Source organism: Macaca thibetana, chromosome 14 (genome assembly GCF_024542745.1).
Source record: "Macaca thibetana thibetana isolate TM-01 chromosome 14, ASM2454274v1, whole genome shotgun sequence".
Lineage (NCBI taxonomy): Eukaryota > Metazoa > Chordata > Mammalia > Primates > Cercopithecidae > Macaca > Macaca thibetana.
In genome coordinates, this window is record NC_065591.1 from 109,176,466 (window position 1) to 109,198,716 (window position 22,251).

A 22,251-nucleotide genomic window follows, 5' to 3' on the forward strand; every position below is an offset into this window, starting at 1 on the left:
ATTCCCTCTCCTCCATGAGCTTCTCTCACTCCTCAGACCTCCGACGACTTCCCTCCTTCTCCCTCTGATCTCATCTGGTCCTAACAGCCCAGAACTTTAGGCCTTGGCCTGGTGTCCCAGGTTTAGATAATCTCTTCTTCCCGGCTCTCAATAGGCACCTCTCCCACAGCTGTGGGCTAGTGATCTTGTACAGTCCTGGCCCCCTGGCTACCCTGCACTCTCTTGGAGGAGAGAAGCCAGTAGGCAACCCCTCCCCTATCCCAGGCTCCCCAGTGCTTGTGAGCCCGAGGTCGCCTCATTCCATCTGCTACAAGCTTCCCTCTGTTTACAGGTAAGGACACTGTGGGTCAGAGGGGTTTAGGAGTTTGCACGAAGCCACCGACCTAGTTCCCCTTGCAGGCCCAGCACAGCTCTGAGAACAGAAGAGGAGGCACCTTGGCTAATTGCAAGCCTTTGAAAGTCTTACAGCACTGAGCCAAAGCCCAGGCTTCTCACAAAGTCTCTTTATGAGAGACAGAAGGCCTGGGATCGGGGTCTCTCCTCCCTCCCCGCTGGCCCTCGCCAGATGGGAAAAAAGCCACCACATAGAAACATAACCTTTATTGCACACGGCGCTGGGTCTTTTTTCATAGAAAAAGGTATTAACACATAAGCATCTGCAAATTGAAGCAACTCCTGGTTTTCTTGGAACAGTAAAATCGCATGCAGTGTCTCTGAGTTGGGATTTTGGTCTTTGTCAAAACCACCTAGATTGGGGGAGGGTGAGGAGGAAGGAAAAAAATTGCTGAGTCTTTGTGCCTCTGTCTCAAAATAGGGTGAGAGAAATATATAGATATATAGCTTGTGGACGCGTTCCTATCTGTCTATATATGTATATATATCTCCACACATATTTTGTGGGGTGGGGGATTTGACTTGTACTGTCAAATTCTTTGTGCCCTGGCTTCATGGAGAAGAAGAAAATAGTTTCATTTGTACAAAAGAGTTCTATGTACAGGCGTTCATGATTGGGGTTTTTGTTTTGTCGTTGGTTGGTTTTTGTCTGTCAGTTGAATATAAATAATGCAGAAAAACAGCCGAGCTGGCGTGTGGGGCTGCGGCGCGGCACGGTCCAGGCGTGGGCTGCTCTTCCTGCCAGCGCTACACCAGGGTGTAGGATTTGGAGTAGGCCCCGGCCCCCTGTTTCTGAGACCTCCCTACCCCCGACGTGCTCATCTCGAGAAGCGAGTCCCTGGAGCCCCCCATTTTGGTGTGTGGACCCCCGGCTCGTGGAGGCTCGGTGCTGGGGGCCGGAGGGGCAGCACTGGGGGCGGTGGGGGGCTCAGCCGGGGTGGGGCCGGGGGCTGGTGGGGCTGTGCCGGCTGGGGGTGCTGGCATGGCCAGAGTCCTCTGAGGTAAGGTGGCTGTGGAGGCGGCAGCGGGGGCCCCTGGGTGGGGGAGGCCCAAGGGCTTGCTGGCAGGGTCCAGGGTCAGGTGGCGAGCCTGGGTGTGGTAGGTTCGAGCCAGGTTCCGGATGGAGGCCTCACGGGGTGGGACCACGGGGCAGGGCTCACGTCCATCTGCCTTTCGAAAGAAGGCCTCTGACTTGGCATACAGGGGCAGGTTGCAGTAGTCACCTGGAATCACAGAGGCAGAGGATGTTAGTGGCAGAGGCTCATTCAGCCCTCACCCCATCGCCTGCCCCCCGTCTTCTCTCTGATCTGGCACCGGGCCCCTCCACTGGGGGGCAATAAAGAGTAGCGGAAAGGTGGGGTGCTTGGCCTTTCTGACCTTCATTTCCTTATCCGTGAAATGGGGATGATCTTTCTTCCCCACAGGATTATTGTGAGGGGCGAATGAGATGAGGTAGGTAAAGTGCTTTGCTACAGTGGCTGCTGCAGATAACAGCTGCCCAATACATGGATGCTTGTTGTTCAATGGTCACTAGAGGCTGGTCAGCTTCCGGTAGTGGAGAGCTCACTACTGCTAAGGACAAGGATGTCCTAACGGCTCTGGCTGGTGGAAAGCTTTTCTTTACCCCGAGGAGGAAAGGAATATCATTCCCTGTCGCCTCCCCACCATGGAGCCTGGTTCTGTCCTCTGAGGTCTCACAGAGTGAGGCGTCCGCCTCTTTCCCATGGCGGCCTTCCAGATGTTTGAAATCAGCTACATGTCCTCTCTCCTCCCACTTGGTCGCCTCTTCTCCAGGTGGAAAGTTCCTAATTTTTTTTTTGAGACAGAGTGTCGCTCTGTCATCCAGGCTGGAGTGCAGCGGCACGATCTCAGCTGACTGCAACCTCCACTTCCTGAGTAGCTAGGATTACAGGCATGTGCCACCACGCCCAGCTAATTTCTGTATCTTTTAGTAGAGACGGGGTTTTGCCATGTTGGCCAGGCTGGTCTAGAACTCCTGACCTCAGGTGATCAGCCTGCCTTGGCTTCCCAAAGTGCTAGGGTTATAGGCGTGAGCAGCCGCACCCAACCTAGTAATTTCTTAAACTGCCTCCATGTGACATGCTTCTAAGACCTCTGTTGCCTGACCCCCCGTGCTCCATGGGTACCCTGCCTGCAAATGGGCCTCTTTCCCCCGGGGAGCTGGGCCAGGCACTTTCCTTAGATTTTCTTATTGAATCCTCATGACAGCCCCCAGGATTGGTTAATACCTGCCTGAGCTTTACAAGTGAGGAAACTGAGGTTCAGAGAGATGAAATCATTTGCCTAAATTTGCACAGCCAAAAGGGGTGGGGGTGTCATTCAGGGCCACAGTCTCCAAAATCTTTCCATTGCTCCAGGCTCTTTCCATGACCCAGAGAGCCCCGCCCCTGCCTCAGTTAGCATGGCTAGTGCTAAGCAGACCACACTGCATTGTTTGATAGTCTCGGCTTTGCATGCTGTGACCCCAGCATCTGCTGATAGACTCCCCCTGGTGATCCTAGCCCTGCCCTGCCAGCCTCTAAGTGCATAGGCTCTGGTCAGGCCCCTGGGGTCAGGTGGTTCCCAGCCAGGCCAGGTCACTGCCTACCAAGAGGTATGACCATGGTGGGCGGAGCTGCCAGGACTGATCGATTGGGTCTGGATTAAATTCAAACAGCATTGAGACCAGAGACCCTTTGGCAGCTGACCCTGAAGGGATCTGTTTCCATCCTGGCACAGCTTCAGATAAAGGGGATGCTCACTACTGAATGAATGAGGCCTTACGACATGGTGGGGATGTATATCATTTCTAATACCCATCACAACAATGCAATGTAGATACTATCATTGGCATTTTACAAATGAGAAACTTAAGGCCACAGAGGTTAAACGGCTTACCCAAGGCCACAGACCCAGGAAGAGGTTGAGCCAGGATGTGGGCCCTGACCTTCCTTGCTCCTAAGTCCTTGCTGTTGGTACCACCCTGCACTGCCAAGGAGCCAAGCTGGGCTGGCAGGATCCTGGTACTAGTAGGACTAGATCTAGCCAGGGCTCATGGAGCTGGGGCCCGGGGGCAGGGGGCACTGCCTGGGAGGTGGTCTGAGCACTCACTCTTGTTGGCCCGGTGAGGGATGGGCACAGCCACGTTTTTGCCCCGGTCCGCATCCTGGGGCTTGGGTGGTGAGGCGGTAAAGCGGCAGATGCCAGGCTCTGAGGGTGTGCTCATGGACGTCATGCTGTCGGCATTCTCGTTGGTGCCTGTGGTCATCTGGTCAGAGGAACTGTCAGAGATGAAGCACTCGGTGATCTCAAACTTGGCGTGCTGCAGCTGCTCCTCCAGCTTGGCATGTTCGTAGGCCCGGGCCAGCTCCTCATAGGTGGAAGAGGCGCTCTCAGTGGACACCATGCTGTTCCTTCCTTTGTCTGGGGAGTTAAGAGGACAGGAGTAGGTTATGGGGAGAAGGGTATAAATGAGACTGACTGAGCACTTCCCCTGCCCGTAACCCCAGCAGCCGTCTGGAAGTCTGGTCATGGAGGACACCAGGCTGAGGAGATCCTGTGAAGGTGGCAGTGGTGGCAGAAGTAGGAACTTTGACTCATGAAGGGCAGAACATCTTTCATTCTTGAATATAAGCGGCTGGGCGGGGTGGCTCAAGCCTATAATCCCAGCACTTCGGGAGGCCGAGACGGGCGGATCACGAGGTCAGGAGATCGAGACCATCTTGGCTAACACGGTGAAACCCCGTCTCTACTAAAAAAATACAAAAAAACTAGCCGGGTGAGGTGGCGGGCGCCTGTAGTCCCAGCTACTCGGGAGGCTGAGGCAGGAGAATGGCGTAAACCCAGGAGGCGGAGCTTGCAGTGAGCCAAGATCCGGCCACTGCACTCCAGCCTGGGCGACAGAGCGAGACTCCGCCTCAAAAAAAAAAGAAAATAAGCAACCATCCCCTGGAACATTCAGCCCTTTTGCCAGTGAACATCATGTGTACCAGTTTCTCTGACAATTTTTGGGAAAGCAACATTAACTCCCTGACCAAGTAGAGGTCAGTGACGTCAAGTGTTTTTGTCCCAGCTGCACAGTGGGTCAGTGACCAGCTAGACATGAAACTGACTTGTGCCTTGGCCCCATGAGCTGGTGGGTAGAAGCTGGAAGAATAGAAGGTGAAGGTGAATGATGGGGAACTGTGGGGAGGTGTTCAGGATGCCAGCAGGGCCTTAGGCACACCTGTGTCCTGGGACAGGCTGGCGCTGTAGCTGTCACTCTCAGTGACGGTGACACCATGCTGGGAGCCCACAGTGCGCCAGTCAGAGGTGAGGGTGCGAGCAGGTGTGGAGGCCTGGCACTTGGTCAGGGTCCACTGGCTTGAGTACCGGTTCCGGGTGCTGTGGGCTGACTTTACATTCTTCCTGGATACTGGATCTGCACAGACAGAAGCAAGAAATTGCATCCTCCAACCACAGGCACCCAGGCTTGGGCAGCTGGCACTTACCAGAAAGGGCAAGGGGGAGCAAGGGAAGAGGCAGACGCAGCCACAGAAGCTCCCTTGGGAATGCTGCCTTTCCTAACCACATCACTGTCCCCAGAGGAGAACAGCAATCGAGTCAAGGCGTGGGGGCAGTGGAGGGCATTCTCCCCACCCACCCCATCTTTTCCTTCCACCTGGGGGAGAATGTGATGTCCTTTCCTGCTGCCTCCTGACTGTCCATTCATTCCCTACAGTCCTTGATGTGTTCTCTCCTATGTCCAGATACACAGTACTAGAGATAGAAAGACCCTTGGAGAACTCAAATACCCAATACTCTCAAAATTTCTACGTAAGGGAACAGGCCCAGAGAGATAAAGTTAGTGGTAGACCCAAGGTCACAGTTAGTAAATCTGCAATCGAGGTCTCCAGGCGCTAATTCCAGTGCTTTCCATTTTTTCATTCTATTCCATTATGCTCCCTCCTCCCTTTAGAAAAAACACCACCTCTGTCACGCTATGCCCAAGGCACCCTGGGTGGGAAGACGGCTGTCTCCCTGGGGATAATGCATACTGGTTCCTGGCCGGATGTCAGACATGTCGATGAGGGGTCCTGTGCTCTGGATGAGGGCTGGGTGGTGCAAGGAGACGCCAGTACAGAAACTCTGTGGGTTGACAGCTTGGCTGAACTCAGCATCTGTCACAGGGATGGTGGCCTTGTCATCTCCTGGGGAAAGAAGGACAATTACCATGAGTCCTTGACAATTGTTTTTTAAAGCTCTGTTGGATGTGACTGAATTTCTCTTTGTCTTTATCCAATGTGTTTTTTGTTTGTGGATTTGTTTGTTTGTTTTTTTGAGACAGGGTCTCACTCTGTTGCCCAGGCTTAATTGTGATCATTGCTCACTGCAGCCACCTCAATTTCCTGGACTCAAGCTATCCTCCTACCTCAACCTCCCGAGTAGTTGAGACTACAGGATGTGTCACCATGCCTGGCTATTTTTTTGTGTGGTAAAAATGGGATCTCACTATGTTGCCCAGGCTGGTCTCAAACTTTTGGCCTCAAGTGATCCTTCCTCCTTGGGCTCCCAAAGTGCTGGGATAACAGGCATGATCCACCACACCCAGGCTTTATCCAATGTTGAGTCACAGAAAGGCCAGCAATTCCCTCCGTTGGACAGAGGAGGAAACTTAGCCCTTGAGAGAAGCCACAGTGAGTTCTAAGGTTGTTGAGTGGTTGATGGGGCTACTGCCAGAACCCTGGGCACTGCCATGAGGGCAGGTGTTTGACTTCCATGGATTGTAGCCTGGGGAAGCACATCCAGCATGACAGGGAGCTTGTGGCACCTGTCACTCACCCAGCTGCTTGATGCCTTCTTTGTCCTCAATGAGCAGCTGGACCCTGGGGATGTCAATGTGTAGCCGTGGGCCCTGGGGTGGCCCTTTCACAGGGGTGTCAAAGCTTCTATTGTTCTTGCTGTGGGGAGAAAGACGAGGTGGGTGGCTCAGCAGCCATAAGGGGTTGGGGGAGGGGGCTTTGCAGGACAGTGGGATCTTAGAAGCCTGTCTCCTATTCTGGGAGTTCAGAGCGAGGCTCCTGAGTCCTCCTCAGGGGAGAGAGGAGAAGAGAGGAGAAAGGAAGCAGCTTGGTGATACTCACCTTATCAACATTTCTGCCAAACTCTTTGCATCTGCAAAACAGTAGAGGGAGAGGAGGGCTGGGTGAGAATGAAGTTTGAACAGGATGACAATGGGAGAGGCATGGGAAACAAGGTGGAGAATTCCTTAAAATGGGGCCAGGGCTGGTCTCCTAAGAAGCAGAAGGAGAAATGTAAGGACCTACAAAACAGCCTAAAACTTGACGCAGTTTCACTGCTCCCAATTCAGGATTTGGCTCAAGTCTGTTTTCCTTTCTTCAGATTTTATCTAATCGAGAGATCCTTCCCAAAGCACAGGGGGGCATAGCAAGTGCCCCATCTGCTTCATGAATTGACTCTACTTAAACATGACACCATAACAGGCTGGAAATGGATATCAGTGGAAAGTTTATCCTCAGTTATATCTTGGGGAGAGGAGAGGATGTGGTAGAGGTGGTCAATAGGAAGCCTCAGATGATTAAACTCTCATATCAACCAAGAGGCTTCACTTCCTCCTCTGGGGAGTCTGTGCCCAAAAAGTCCATGGATGGATTTTGGGGCCCATTCTTTGTCTCAGAGGAGCCTTGAATAGGATCAGGACTCTCAGGTTAGGAATTTGGAAGAGAGAATTAAAGGGCCTACTTAATTTATTAGACCCCTGATACCTGAGAATGAGCTGTCAGAATGAATCCCAATAGTTGTATGCATGCATCCAAGCATCCAATTATCTAGCTATCCATTCACCCAATCATTGATCCATCCATCCATCCATTTATTCATTGATCTAGCCATCCATCCATCTAACCATCTACCATCCAATTATCCATTCATCCATCCAACCAACCATTAATTCATCATCCACCTATTCAACCATCCATCTGTCCATCCATCTACCCATTGATTCAACCAGTAATCCATTCAACCATCCACCCATGCATTCAACATCCATTCAATCATTCTTATATTTATATATTAAATCTTCCATCCAACCACTCCTTTAACCATTCACCCAATCATCCCACAATTCCAATTGTTTTTCCATCCAGCCATCCATCCAACTTGTCATCCATCGATCTATCAGAATAGTCATCTGTCCATCCAAGCATCTGTTCAATCATCTACCCATCTGTTCAACTATTCATATAATCATTATCTAGCCATTCAACAATCCATCCACCCATCTATTCATTCAACCTTTTATTCAACCATCCTTACACCCAGCCATCTATTCAGCCATCCAATCATCCTTCCATCTATACATCTTTCTATTCAACCATTTATTCAGTGATCCATTCAACCATCCAACCATGTAACTACTCACCCATCTAGTCATTCAATTATCCACCCAGTCATCCATCCATCCATCCATCCATCCAATCATCAACCATCCATTGAACCATCTGTTCATCCATTTACCCAATTCCTGAACACAATAGGGAGCATTAATCATTCTCTTTTCTGCGCTACTATTGTTCCCTGGCTTCTCACATTAGATGATAATCTCTGTAAGAGTATGGCTTTGCTGTTCTTTATTGATCTCTATAGTCTTGCAATATCTATGATGAAGCAGACTCAATAAAAGTTTTCCAAATAAGTGAAAGCATATTTGTGAAGCAACTAGTAGGTGCCAGACACTGTATTAGGCCATGGGAAAATTGAGGTAAATCAGACCCATTCACAGTAGACTGTGGCATCAGGTAATGGAAAAAGGGGATAATATTCAAAATATTTAACACCTGACATGGTGCAGAAACTGCCCAGTTAGAACTGAGCATTGTACTAGAGGCTACCTGCAGGTCTATTCTTTAGTGGATGGGTCCTAGGAAAGTTGCAGGGATCCTGTGAGAGGGGATGGAGCATCCAGTGTGGAAAGGAGCAACATCTGTTTACCAACCAACATGGAAATGTTTAAATATTTAACAACCAACATGGCTTTAACCAGTGTGTACCTCTAAATATTAGCCCTGACTGGGGCAGGCACAAAGTCTTGGGGGCATAGAGGAGGAAGTGGTGAATGAAACCTTCTGAACTAAGGAGGTTTCAGAAAGTTGGAGTGACCACTCCTCCTTTAAGAGGACACAGGCACTCTGTATCATCCAGATGGTGCTGTGAGCCAGTGAAGTGGGGACAACGTGGCTGAGAGCCAACACCCCCTCCTGGAAGGCCCATAGGAAGCTCCCCCACCTCGGAGTCGCTTCAGCCGCTTCTCCTTCCTCTTCTTGCGTACAATGAAGAGCAGTGCCACCCCCAGTGTGGCCAGGATGACAGGGCAGCCGATGGTGAATAGCTTCTTCACGTCGTCCCCTTCACCTTGAGCAGACTTGATGGGTGGAATGGTGCCTGAATGAGGGCAAAGAATAGAATTAGATGTCCCTTATGAGCCAGGTGCTGTGCAGAGCATCTCTTGGGTGAGGCAGACCTCTGACCTCTCTTGCTGACCTTGGGCTCTGACCTCCACCTCCTGGCACAGAGCCCTGGCCTTACCCTCTGCTCCCCAAATTCTGGTCCTATCAGGACAGCCATGAACAGTTGTGTCATTTTTATATTGCATTATATTAACGACTTCCTGGTACTGTTGTAGAATTAGCCTGAAGTCTCCTGGAGTTAGTCTCTCGCCTGTTGGAGTTCAGTGCTCATTCCTTGAGAGTGGATTGATGGGTTTAAATTCTCATATCCAGCTGGGATGGGGAGAACCAAGAGTGAAGCATGGTAGGAAGAAGTCAGGGCAGTGGACCCTGGGTTCTCTTTCCCAGATGGGGACAAAAACCACTACAAACCCTACATTCTCCCCCTGCTCACCCCTCCTGGGGGCCATATCTGTTAACCCGGGTCTCCTGCAGGGAAACATGACAAGTTTTCCTGCTGACATAACCCTCTGCCAAGCCCTGATCCTTGCCTGTTTCAGAGCTTTGCTTAAGAGTCACCTCCTTCATGAAGCCTTCCTTGCTTGAGTTCATCCCCTTCTGATACTGCTTTTGTTCTGTTTCCTTAACACATAGGTAGACTTGTGACAATGGGCTTCTATGAATTCAGCCTTCCATGTTCCTTCAATGGATGTGTGTGTGTGTGTGTGTATGTGTATGTGTGCATGTGTATGTGTATATGTATCCCTATGTGGCAGAGGCCACCTGCTGGCCAAGGCACTTAGGAACTGGTAGTATGCCTTTTCTGTGGATTTCGGAGGCTCCCTGTTCAAAAACAGAGTGGCCACTCAACCTTCACAGGACTCCAAGAGAGCAAGAAACAAATCAGTACAGGGTTAAGCCACTAGGCTTTGGTATTTGCGACTGTAGCATAGGCTGTTCCCTCCTGGCTAATATTCCATATCAGCAGAAAGTTCTTAGGGGTCAGGACCTCAACCACACCTCTACCTCCCTCGTCACCTCCCTGAAACAATGCACAGTGATTGAGGACTGCAGCTTCAAAGACTCTCCATCTTTGGTATTACTGACCTATGTATCTGTCCATCTGTAGTGGCCATTGGTGCATTGCCCACTTACCTGGCTGCAACCAACCTGATGTTCCCTTTGTCAGCCCTTTCGCCTGTGGGCCAGCATTTCCCCCACCTGCATCCCTGCCTGTTTTTCTACTGGTCTGTCTCTTTATGTATCTGCCACTCTGCCCACTTCCTTCGCACTACCCTGCTCCAGCCTCTGTGCCATCCCTCCCACCCTTGCGACTCACTGCCATCGTAGTCCAGGGTGGCGAACTGGGCCGTTTCGTTGCCGCAGCCAGCGCTGTTGCAAGCCCTCATGCGCAGCTCGTACCATGTGGCCTCTCGCAGTTCCGTCAGGAACACCTCCCCAGAGCTGTTGGCCCGGAGGCCCTGCCAGGCCCAGGTCCCCTTGGGCCGATACTCCAGAACGATGGCTGTGATAGGGCAGCCCCCGTTGTTCCAGCCCTGCAGGTTAAGCCGAGCATGCGTGGAGTTGATGTGGGTGAAGAGGTGTTGGTCTTTGCTGAAGGAGGGCTCTGGCAGGCCGGAGGGAGAGAGAGAGGTTAGAGAGACTCGGGAGGAGGCAGGACTGGGCTGAGCTGGAAAGGATTTCCCTGGGGCAGCTGGGATGGCAGTAGCTCCAGAATACATGTTTGGCACAGGTCAGGTGGGGAAGCCCCAGGGGGCAGAGGAGGAAGAGGAGGGGAGGGAGGAAAGGGAAGAAAAGGGCAGGGCCTGGAGAGAGGCCTCAGCAGAGGAGGAAGGGAGCCAGGAAGAGGCAAAGGAGTGCCACCTTCGGCCACCCAGTGGGGAAGTGGAACTAGTTTTTCCTAATGGGATCTATTGGGATGCTGTGGTGACGGGAAGGAGGCTGAGACTCCTCCCTTCAGGCTCCCTGCATCCCTGGACCCCTCCTTCCCCACCCAGCCACCTTCCACCCCATACCCGGCCCCTCTACCCCACCCTCCCTGGGCCCGTCACTCCTTCCCTGCCCTGGCGGCCTGGGCCTCACCCCGCCCGTGGGTCTTGGCCTCGATGATCTCGCTGATGCGCCCAGAGCCCACACTGTTCTTGGCTGCCAACTTCACCTTGTACCATGTGCCACACTTGAGGCTATCCAGCTTGAAGGAGCGCTCGCTGGAGCTGATGAACACGTCCTTCCACTCCTCGCTGTTGTCCACCGAGTACTGTAGCACGAAGCCTGTGGAGGGTAGACCTGATTCAGGTGGGGGCAGGGCAGGGCAACAGAAGCCCAGCCTCGGGTACTCCAACAGGGGAGCTGGGCTCCAGGGATGGGGCAGAGTCAGGCCTTTGGTCATTGGAATAGGCATATGCTCCTTAGAAGCAAAATTGGAAGGACCAGCCCCAGTCAACTCTCTGTATTAAACCAACCAATCAACAAAACACTGTAAGGGCCTTGGGTCCAGCCCCTTGGCGGGTTTGACGCTGTCACTTTGGCTGTAGCGTTAGGGGTTAGTGGCCCAGGTCGGGAGTGGAGAAACCCAGAGTTGTGAGGCTCGCAAAGGGTCCTGTCTAGACCCTCACTACTTCACACATGGCCCCCTGAGCAACAGGCTCAGCAGCACCTGGAGCCTGTTAGAAAGGCAGGTCCTCAGCCCCAGTCCAGAGCGCTGAGTCAGAGCTGCATTGTTAGAAGGCCGCTTGGTGACACAGACGCACACTCATGCTTGGAAAGCACTGATCTAGTCCATTTGTCTACTTTGACAGATTGGGAAACCCAGACAGAGAGGGAAACAGGCTACTCCAGGGTCACACAGCTCACAAGTAGCATTGGAGGGGCAGGAGTACTAAATCCCAGATGACTGGGCCATTGCAGTTCCCTTGGAACTTGAATGACTTCCTTGTGGGTCACTTGGCCCCCAGATCATTTCTGCCATTTGAAGACAAACGGCAGAAGTGGGTGAAGCCCCTTCCCTGCCCCAGGCCCAGAATTCCTTCCCCTGTCTTCCCCCCTCATCCAGACCACTCCTCACCTCGAATGGAGCTGCCCCCATTGTCACCTGGAATCCAGGTCAGGGTGATGGATGAAGCTGAGGTTTTGGAGACAGTGAGGCGTGGCTGGTCCGGGGGAACTGTGAGGGGAAAGTCACCACCCCTTAGCACAAGGGTGGACCCTGTGACGGGGTATGGGGCTCCCCCCATGACGGGAAGGTGCTGGCTCTCCCACACCCTCACTCCCACTCCCCAGCTCTCCTGCCTCCCCTTCCACATGCACCTCTGTTCCCCCAAAGTTCTATCTCTCCCTTGATTTATCTTCTTCTATTCGATGACATTCTCACGTGATGGAATTCCTACCCTTTCTCCATCCCTGTCCCCACTAGGGGCCACCTGCCTCACAGAGCCTCACCTTGCACCAGAAGGTTGACGATGATGGTGTCAAAGCCACCGGTGTTGGTGGCCGTGCAGGTGTAGTAGCCAGAGTCCTCAGCCTTCACTGCACGTAGCAGCAGTGTGCCGTTGGTGTGGATGAGCCGGTGCCCGTCCATGGACACCGGAATGGCTGAGTCTTCACTGCCGGGGGCGAGGATGGGGTGGGTGGGTCATGTCAAGCACCCCTTCGTCCTGAGTCCCTCCCCCCGGTGTGTGGCAAAGAATGCTGGGAGTGGAAGGAGGCTTGCCAGGGGATGCTGGGTTCTTGGGGCTTTGCTCAGCACTCCCTGGGGGTATGAGGTAACCCGGCCTCTTTAACCATCCGGGGAAGGGAGGTCCTTGGCTCCCAAGAGGGGAGCCAGGAGGCCAGGCCTGCTTGAGAGAGCAGTAGTAGTACACCCTGCAGGGCCTCCACAGGGCCTGGAGGCAACCGGGTCACCAGGAAGGAGGGCCTCAGACTCTCCTCCTCACACCTCTTCTACTATATCCCTCTTTGGGGCCACCCCATCCCTCCACAGTCCTGACACACACCTGTCCTTGGTCCACTTCACGGCAGGGGCTGGATCTCCCACTGAATTGCAAGGCAGCCGAACATCTTTCATCCAAGGTGTCGTCACGGTGCCCCCAAAGGAGATTATTTTTGCTGGGGCTACAGGGAGGAGAGGATGAGAGCCACGCCACTTCTACCCCTGCACAATATCCTTGCCTCCTTCCTCAGGGCTCCCTGGATTTACAGTTCAAATCCTCCCTCCCCGATCTGACTTCCACCTTGGGCTTTTGGTAAGGGATGGGTGTCAGGGAATATTGGCTGGGAGACGTTGACTCAAGAAACATTGATGAAATACCAGTTATGGTCAGGATGGCATGAGGCTCTGAGGATTCAAAAAATGAGTATGATTTATTCCCTGTCCTCATGTTGATCACCGTCAAAGAGGGAGACAGATACTTAAGGAAAAATTATAACAGGGGCAAAATGCTATGGTAGGTGCAGGCACGAAGAAGCCCAGGGGTGCGAGGCAGGGGGAATTTGAATGCTGCTTGATAAGTGGGCGGTGGAGGTGATGGCCGGGAACAGCATCTGGAATAGGAAGCTCTCACTTGAAGGCTAAGAAAGACTTTATATGCAGGGAAGGAAACGTATGTCAGGAAAAGGGAACAGCACTGAGCAGGGACGTGGAGACCTGAAGCTCACGGCAGGTGTGAGGGTTTGCAGATACCCTGGGGTAACCAAAGCTTGAGTCCAGGGGATGGGCAGGAGTAGAATCTTGGGGGCTTTGCTGGCAGGGCCAGGAGGTTGGACTTCCTCTTAGACAGCCACCACCAGGGGGTTATAAGAAGTGGTGTCGGCCAGGCTCGGTGGCTCATGCCTGTAATCCCAGCACTTTGGGAGGCTGTGACAGGTGGATCACCTGAGGTTGAGGTCAGAAGTTCAAGACCAGCCTGGCAAACATGGTGAAACCCTGTCTGTCTACTAAAAATACAAAAATTAGCCAGGCACGATGGCAGGTGCCTGTAATCCCAGCTACTCGGGAGGCTGAGGCGAGAGAATTGCTTGAACCTGGGAGGCGGAGGTTGTAGTGAGCCGAGATCATGCCACTGCACTCTAGGCTGGGTGACAGAGCAAGACTGTCTCAAAAAAAAAAAAAAAAAAAAAAAAAAAAAAAAAAAGAGTGGTGTCCTCAGCTGATTTCAGATGCATCCTGGCTGCTTGCAGAGGATAGTTTGGTGGAGGGGGGTCCCAGAGGACATAGACCATGACAGGATGGTGGCCAGAATGCAGGCTGGAGGTGATGTGTGGCAGTGGGGAGATGAGGGGCTCAGAGCAAGAGCTGACAAAACTTGGGGTCTCGCTACTTTGGGGGAAGAGAGTGGGGAGGGGAGGATGGCTCCCAGGATTCTGGCTGGGCCACGGAGGTGAGTGATGGCACCCTCATGGGAACAGGGCACACTGGAGGAGGGGCAGGCTTGGCAGGAAGGCCCAGATGGCTTCACCTCGTACTGAGTCCACAGTGCAGCCACAGCTGTAGCTAGACCTCAGGCGGGTGCGTGTTCTGGAGCACCAGAGAGATGCCTGGACCAAAGACGCTGATCTGGGAGTCAGCAGGCGTGATGAGGCCACAGGAGGGGATGCAGACTGACAGGGGAGTGACCAACTCTAGGATCAGTATGCACAGGCAGAGAGGAGAGGACGGGAGTGCCCCGAGGGTGGCTGCAGAGGACTGGGTCAGCAGCATCACAGAAAGTGCAGGGCCACAGGTGCCCAGAGTGTGGTGGGTGGGTAAATGCATCTAGTGCCCGAGAGATCGCCAGGCCCAGATTTAAAGGAACCAAGTGCCTCAGAGAGTAGAGCAGGCCCATGGAGCTGGGGCCCTTCCTGGGTGGAGGGAGAGTGAGAGTGAGAGTGAGGGAGCAGCTGAGAGGTTCAGGTGCAGGACGTAGGGGCTGGGCTCCTGTGCTGGTCGTGCCGGGTGCCAAGGAGCTCTGAGAGAAGGGGAGTTCTGGGGTCTGCTTGGAGCAGTAGGGGCACCAGACAGGCCCGGCAGAGGGGTCCACATGAAGACGGCCTCCAGGGGCGGGCAGTGAGAAGCCTGGGGGCTTTGTGGAGGTTCTCCGAGTTTCTCCAGAGATCAGCTTCCAGACCTGGTTTTGCCACAGGCTGGGGTTGGCTCCCTGAATCTCTGTGTGTCTCAGGGTGTGTGTGCGTGTATGTGCATCTGCATGTGTGTGCATATGCATGCGTTAGTGTATGTGTGTGCATATGCGTGTGTGTGTGTGCACATGCGAGTGTGCATGTGTTAGTGTGTATGTGCATATGTGAATGTGCACGTGTGTATGAGTATGTATGTGCATGTGTGTGCATGTATTAGTGTGTATAGTGTGTGCACGTGTGTATATGCGTGTGTGTGCATGTATTAGTGTATACTGTGTGTGCGTGTGTGTATATGCATGTGCATGTGTGTGCATGTATTAGTGTGTATAGTGTGTGTACGTGTGTGCATGTATTAGTGTGTATAGTGCGTGCGTGTGTGTATATGCATGTGCATATGTGTGTGCATGTATTAGAGTATATAGTGTATGCATGTGTGTATATGTGTGTGCATATGTGTGTGCATATATTAGTGTGTATAGTGTGTGTATGTGTGTATGCATGTGCATGTGTGTGCATGCATGTGTGTATAGTGTGTGCATGTGTGTATATGCATGTGCATGTGTGTGCATGTATTAGAGTGTATACTGTGTGCACGTGTGTATATGCATGTGCATGTGTGTATTAGTGTGTATAGTGTGTGCACGTGTGTATGTGTGTGCATGTGTGTGCATGTATTAGTGTATACTGTGTGTGCGTGTGTATATGTGTGGGTGCATGTGTGTGCATGTATTAGTGTGTATGTGTGTGCATGTGTATGCATGCGTGTGCATGTATTGGTGTGTATAGTGTGTGCGCATGTATACGTGTGTGTGCATATGTGTGCATGTATTAGTGTGTATTGTGTGTGTGCGTGTGTGCATGTGTGTGCATGTGTGTGCATGTATTAGTGTGTAGTGTGTACGTGTATGCACATTAGTGTGTGTATGTGCATAAGTGTGTGAGTGTGCAGGTCTGTGTGTATAAGTGTGTGTGCATATGCACATGTTCATGCTTGTGCATATGTATGTGAGTGTGCAGTGTGTGTGTGCACGTGTGTGTGTGTATGGGGGAAGGGGACAACAATGGTTGTCTTTCTCAGCTCACAGGGCAGCTGTGAGGTGACGCTGTGTAAATGTGTTCTAGGAAGTCCACAGCTCTCTAGGACCGTGTTTGTTTAATGTCCCCAGGAGAAGGGGCCAGCCTTCTGCAAAGATGTCCAGCCCTCACACTCCTGCCTCTGGGCCAGTGCCAGCTGTTCTGGAAAGGTGATAGGCTTTAGGCCCCTTCCCTTTCTGAAGAGGTTGGTGGTAGGGGTAAGGGGGTGGTAGGAGGCCCTGAGGCTGCGTGGAAAGAGCCCTGACTTGGAGCTGGGAGAGTTAGCTCACTCCTTCCTGGCTGTCTTTGCAGCCCATCCCACTCCTGCCTCAGGTTGCTCAGCTGTGGAATGGGTCAACAAGCCCTGCTGGCAGGGCAGGTGGAAGCCCCTGGCCCACCACAGGCCCTCGATCAGATGCTGGCTGGCTAAGCCCGTGGCAGGGTAGGGGCTGGGGCTCTTGTGTTTGGGTCAAGAGAAGCTTGAGTTGCCCCGGTAGGGTGGCCAGGCTGCGCAGGTACCACCTCCTCTCGTCTGGGCTGCGGTGGGTAAGAGAGTGGGGGAGTGAGGAGGGGCCCAGGGAGGCCCAGCGGCAAGTAGACCTGTGGTCCTGGGCTAGTTGTGGCCAGTTCCTACGCCCCAGGGATGGGACAGACGCTCAGCCTTGCAGCTCTACCTGTGCAGCTGCTGCAGCTTGCCCTGGGGATGAGGCCTTGGAAGTGTCATTCCTCTGAAAAGTGGGGGTACATCCCCCATGGCACACTCATGTCCGGTCAGAGATTCAGTGGGGCACTCCCTAAGAGGGTCTGATTCTAGCCCAGAGCTTCCTTCACAGCATGGGATCTGTGAAGGTCTGCGGACCGCAGCAATCCGCCACCGCTGGAACCACTCCTGCCGGGTGGCCGGTTCAGCTCGGGGGCTCTCCTTTGAGCCTCGACTGCTCTGTGGAAGCAGCACACCCCGCCATAGCCACCTCTGGAGGAGCTGAGCACTGGGACAAAGGCCCGGTTTTCAATTGGAGGTAGAGGCGACTCCCCGTTTTTCAAGTTGGGAGTAGGGTTTGGAGTCGGGAACTGAGTGCACCCTGTCCACCCGCCCCAGGCAAGAGCTGGCTGCAGCCTGTTGTGAGGCTTTGCTGGAGTCAGGGGGCAGCAGAGGCCCAGTCTTGGTGTATCCAGGAGGCAGGCGAGTGGCCAGTTCCTCACAGTCGGGTCGCAGAGAGAGCGGAGCAGGCAGAGCCCCTGTGTGGGGAGAACCAGGATTCTGGAAGGGAGCTTTTGGAAGTGTTTGCCCCTCTGCCCCAGCCTCAGGCTTCTCACCCTTGCCAGCAGGCTCGATGGTCACCTTCTCGCTGCTGTTGCCCCGGCCGGCAGAGGTGACGGCGGCCACCCATAGCAGATACTGCTGACCGCGGTTTAGGTGGGCGATCCGGTAGAAGAGCTGCTCTGGACTCGTCTCGTACTCGCTGGGAGCCTGCGGGGCAGAGGCAAAGAAGCTCTGAGAAGCAGAACTGGGGCCCTCCAGCCTCCGAATCTTCCTCAGTGCCTGGGGCTCAGAGGAGAGGATGGTGGGGTCAGGTGGCAGGCAGGATTCTGTCCTATTTGCCCTTTCCAAGTTTTGGAGATGCAGCGGAGAGTGTGCCCTGGGCTTGGCCCTTGGGAGCTGATGGGCCTGCCTTGTGGTGTTGCTGGGTCAGCCTCAGTTTACCTCTCTAACTGATCCAGGCTCTGGCAACTGTGGCTCAGGACAGGGGGTGTGAGTGATTTAGGTGAGGGATGGGGTAGCCAGGAGAAGGGAGAATGGGGGACAGGGGTTCCCAGGAAAGCCCTGAGGAAAGAGTCTTCAGGAAGAAACCAAATGACTGCCTCTGCCTGATGAAGGTTGGAGACAGGCTCCTGCAGCCTGCCCTGGCTCCCAGTCACCTCCTAGTCCTGCCGTCTAATTACCACTCCTGCATTTTGCAGGCAGCATGCCCGCCCGTCCAGGGAGGAGGGGGCGGGAGAGGGAACTATGAAAGCTTTACTGGGCAGCACTCTATTAATGATTATTAGTGGTATAGATCACCATATATATATTTGTAGGTTATACAAATCTATAAATTTTTTTTAAACAAAATGATAGTTTTGACAAGTTGCCAACAAAACAATATCGGATCCCAGTGGTTTTACCAGTTGCTTTGATGAAAAGATTATGTTGCCTTGGAAACCAGAGGCTCAGATATTGAAATGAATTTGAGAAGGAGCTTTTGATAAGCGCTAGTTTGCAGACCTCCTGTCAGCCTCTTCCCTGGCACGGGCGGGATGGGGCTGACTTTCATTTTATTTTATTTTTTGGTCAGCCGCGGGGAAGGGAGAGGAGGACAGCACCACGGCCCCTTTGAAATCAGAACGGAAGTCCAGGGAGGGGGAGCAGCCCCAGGACAGATGGGGGCCCGAGGCCAGAGGGAGCTAATAATTAGTTATCTCTGCAGTCATGGGATCTTGCGCACACACTCTCACAGGCGCGCACACATGTAGATGCATGCACACATCTGCTGAGGAACAGACCTCCAGGCATGTATGGGCACAGAGGGACATTCTTAATGCCCCATAGAGGGGCTGAGAGGCCCAATAACTTATAACAGGAGGAGGCATCGTTTTTGGCCCCAGGCCATCTGCAGGGAAATGTTAGGGGAAAAGGCGCAGGCGTCTCTGCAACACACACACGGAGCTCCCTGGCATACTCCTCCTGCCTCCCTCATGGGGGGTCTGGCCTTGAATCCAGGAGGTCCGGGGGGGAGGGGCAGGTGCAGAGCCACCCTTGAGCCCTGGTGGCTGGGGAGCCCTTTCAGGCCACAGCACTTTGGGACTGGTGTGCATATCTGTAGTTGATATGTGCTTGAAGTGTGGGGTGGCGTAGTGGCTTCAACACCTGCCTGCCCTTCCCCTGGGCATATGGCCTGTAAGGTTGTCCATGGTTTCTGGACACTCAGTTTTCTCTCTTGTGAACTAGGGAAACAATACAGCTCTGCCCAACCTGTGTGTGACTGAGGCACAAGGAGGGAGGGGTATGCACGTCCTTTGTAAACTAAGACATGTTCTTCTCTGGGCTCATTTTTGGTGACAGTACAGGAATGTACGTGTTTCTATGTACATGTGCATGTGTGGAGAACAGCTGAGTGTATATGCTTGTGTGCATCAGTGTATAACTGAGTATATATTTGTGCCTACACAGGCAGGGAAAGAAATTTTGGGTTCTCTTTGTAGGTATTAGCATCCAACCCAGATCCTGGGTGCTTTCCTTTTAACCTGGATACCACATGAGTCTCCTAAAATCATGGTCAAAAGCACACAGCCATATCCCCAAATAAAGTTCCAGTGGATCAAAGGTTTTTAAAAAAGGCAAGCTATGAAAGAAGAAACTATAGGTAAATATTTATCCAGTTTTCTAATCATAAAAATCAAGGCAAAATCATAAATGGAAATGGTTGATAAATTCAGCTTCTGTAAAAAGAAAAACTATGGTACATCAAAAACAGAACTAAAGGCCAGGCATACTGGCTCACGCCTGTAATTCCAGCACTGTGGGAGGCTGAGGCAGGCAGATCACCTGAGATCAGGAGTTTGAGACCAGCCTGACTAACTTGGTGAAATCCCCTCTCTACTATAGTAAATACAAAATTAGCCAGGGGTGGTGGCACATGCCTATAATCCCAGCTACTTGGGAGGCTGAGGCAGGAGAATTGCTTGAACCTGGGAGGTGGAAGCTGCAGTGAGCTGAGATCATGCCATTGCACTCCCGCCTGGGCAATAAGAGTGAAGCTCTGTCTCAAAAACAAACAAACAAAAACCAAAAACCAGAATAAAGAGGCAAGCAATGAATTGGCAGAAACTTGCAACTTATATGACGGAAAATGGCTATTATCCTTAATATGTAAAGAACACTTATAAATCAATAAGAAAAACATGAGAAACACAAATAGAAATCTGGACAAAGGATGTAAATTGACAATTACCCAAAGAAGAAAAATATAGCCAATAAACATATAAAACCTAACTAGTAACCAAAGAAAGGTACTTTAAAATAAGGCACATTTATAAAAAGCCCATCTAACAAAAATTAAGCAGAACAAAACAGAAAACAAATGTAGGATCAGCATAGGTGCAAAGGACAATGCTGCTGGCCACTCCTCCTGCTGGTGGAAACGTACATGGGTGCAAATGCTCTGAAGGGCAATTTGTAAATCTGTATGCAGAACTTTAAGAATATTTACACTCTTCGTGACCCAGGAATTCCTATGGAAATGTACCCTAAGAAAATATTAAAATATGTGCATAAAGACTTCTGTGAAGGATGCTCATTGAAGCGTAATTTATAATGGTGAAAATTTGAAAGACACATTAAATATAGAATAATGGGAGACTGGTTAAATAGATTCTGTAAATAGCCATTCAAGATCATGTTTTAGGTCAGGTGTGGTGGCTCATGCCTGTAATCCCAGCACTTTGGGAGGCCGAGGTGGGCGGATCACTGAGGTCAGGAGTTCAAGACCAGCCTGGCCAGCATGGTGAAACCCTGCTTCTACAAAAATACAAATATTAGCCAGGCGTGATGATGTGTGCCTGTAATCTCAGCTGCCAGAGAGGCTGAGGCAGGAGAATCACTTGAACCCAGGAGGTGGAGGTTACAGCGAGCCGAGATGGTGCCACTGCACTCCAGCCTGGGCGACAGAGCAGGGCTCCATCACACACACACACGAAACAATGTTTTAGAAGAGTATCTGATGGTGTAGGAAAGCATCAACAGGTATTCCATGAAAAAAGCAGATTGCATTACATTATGTATGATATTATTTTAATTTGGTTTAATGAAGCACCTCAAAACCTGTACTATATATACAGATCAAAGACTGGAAGACTATATACCAAAACATCACCAGTGTTTGTCTGTAGGAAGTAAGAGTAGAAGTAATTTTTACTTTCCTCTTTATTCTTTGATATGTTTTACAGATTTTCTATAATAAAATTGCATTATTTTTATAATCAGTGAAAAATGTATTATATTATTAGCAAAATGTCTACCAGGATTGAATGCAGCTGTGGCTGTCCCCAGGGGTAACTCCCCTAGAGTCAAGGCCATACACAGTCTTTTCTGAGGATGCCACAGGTACTGGTTCATCCGCTCCTGCCAGCATGTGTGAGCACACACAGTCTCAGGTATCTGCCTGTGACTCCAAGCTCATGCCACGGTTTTGCACTGTCATTGATACACGCGTGTGCCCTCATCCCTCGCACCCTCTCCCAGAGCTGTCTTTCATAAATGAGTTTGTGACTTTGTTTGGAATTTGGAATATATTTGTGCAAAGTGATCATGTCACACACAGTGGTTAGGTCCCCAGGTACCCAGGACCCTCACTAAGTTCAGTTTTCCCCCAGCCTTTGCCCCTAGTTCCCCTACAGGGCTGAACTGAAGTTCTCATCACATCAGCAGGACTTGTGTGATACTGTCTGATGGGAAATTGCAAGACATGAAGAAGATGGAGGGAGGGTCCCAGTGTCTCCAGCAACAGGAGGAGGGGAGGGAACCAGGAGCTCTGTTCTGGAGCCCAGGAGAGGAACCCTGAAGCCTGAGTTAGCGAGGAGGCGTGGCTCCCGGACACCAAGCCCTTGGAAAGACTTCATTATCAGAGGAGGAAATGACTGCAAAAGTCCAAGCTAGAGAATGACTCCCCTCTCCCACCAATTAAGGAAAGGAAGCTTGCCCAGTATCTGAGGCTATAGAATTGCCAGGCTGCTACTGATTCATTGTTCATGGAACATGTATTCCATGACCAGGATGTTCCAGGCACAGTGGTCAGCCTCTGGGGCCCAAAGATGAAAAGATGCTGCCCCTGTCCTCGTGGGGGCCTCAGAGACCAGGGTGGAAGACAGATATATGAACAGTGACTGCCTTCAAATGTGTTCAGTGTCTGACGGGGGTGAGGAGCACGCCACGGGAGGAACCCATGGGGCAAAGGTGTGGAGGTGTGAAGAGGCACGGTGTTGCCCACAATTGTGAACAGCTCAGTGTCCTGAGAACCTAGAGTGTGTGTGTGTGTGTGTGTGTGTGTGTGTGTGTGTGTGTGTGTGTGTGGGTGTGTGGCAGAGTCGAGGGGAGACGGGAAAACAGCAGAACACATGGCTGAAAGCATTGCCCGAAAAACACCAAGTGTCTGCACCAATGTGGAGTCCC

The 22,251-nt window shown here is 51.9% G+C and overlaps 1 protein-coding gene across 1 annotated transcript in view; it reads right to left on the minus strand.

The window, feature by feature from the left end:
- Positions 1-585: 585 nt before the first annotated feature.
- DSCAML1 (DS cell adhesion molecule like 1) overlaps positions 586-22,251 on the minus strand; it is a 367,270-nt gene continuing 345,604 nt past the window's right edge. Inside the window, exons 21-33 of the mRNA XM_050758358.1 lie at positions 17,361-17,514; positions 12,851-12,968; positions 12,297-12,460; positions 11,923-12,021; positions 10,941-11,129; positions 10,177-10,464; positions 8,677-8,832; positions 6,516-6,546; positions 6,214-6,332; positions 5,430-5,582; positions 4,619-4,813; positions 3,505-3,816; positions 586-1,616 (exon numbers count right to left, since the gene is read on the minus strand). Of these exons, the coding sequence (XP_050614315.1) occupies positions 1,141-1,616; positions 3,505-3,816; positions 4,619-4,813; positions 5,430-5,582; positions 6,214-6,332; positions 6,516-6,546; positions 8,677-8,832; positions 10,177-10,464; positions 10,941-11,129; positions 11,923-12,021; positions 12,297-12,460; positions 12,851-12,968; positions 17,361-17,514 (2,454 nt within the window). The 3' untranslated portion in view covers positions 586-1,140. The remainder of the gene's footprint in view (positions 1,617-3,504; positions 3,817-4,618; positions 4,814-5,429; positions 5,583-6,213; positions 6,333-6,515; positions 6,547-8,676; positions 8,833-10,176; positions 10,465-10,940; positions 11,130-11,922; positions 12,022-12,296; positions 12,461-12,850; positions 12,969-17,360; positions 17,515-22,251) is intronic.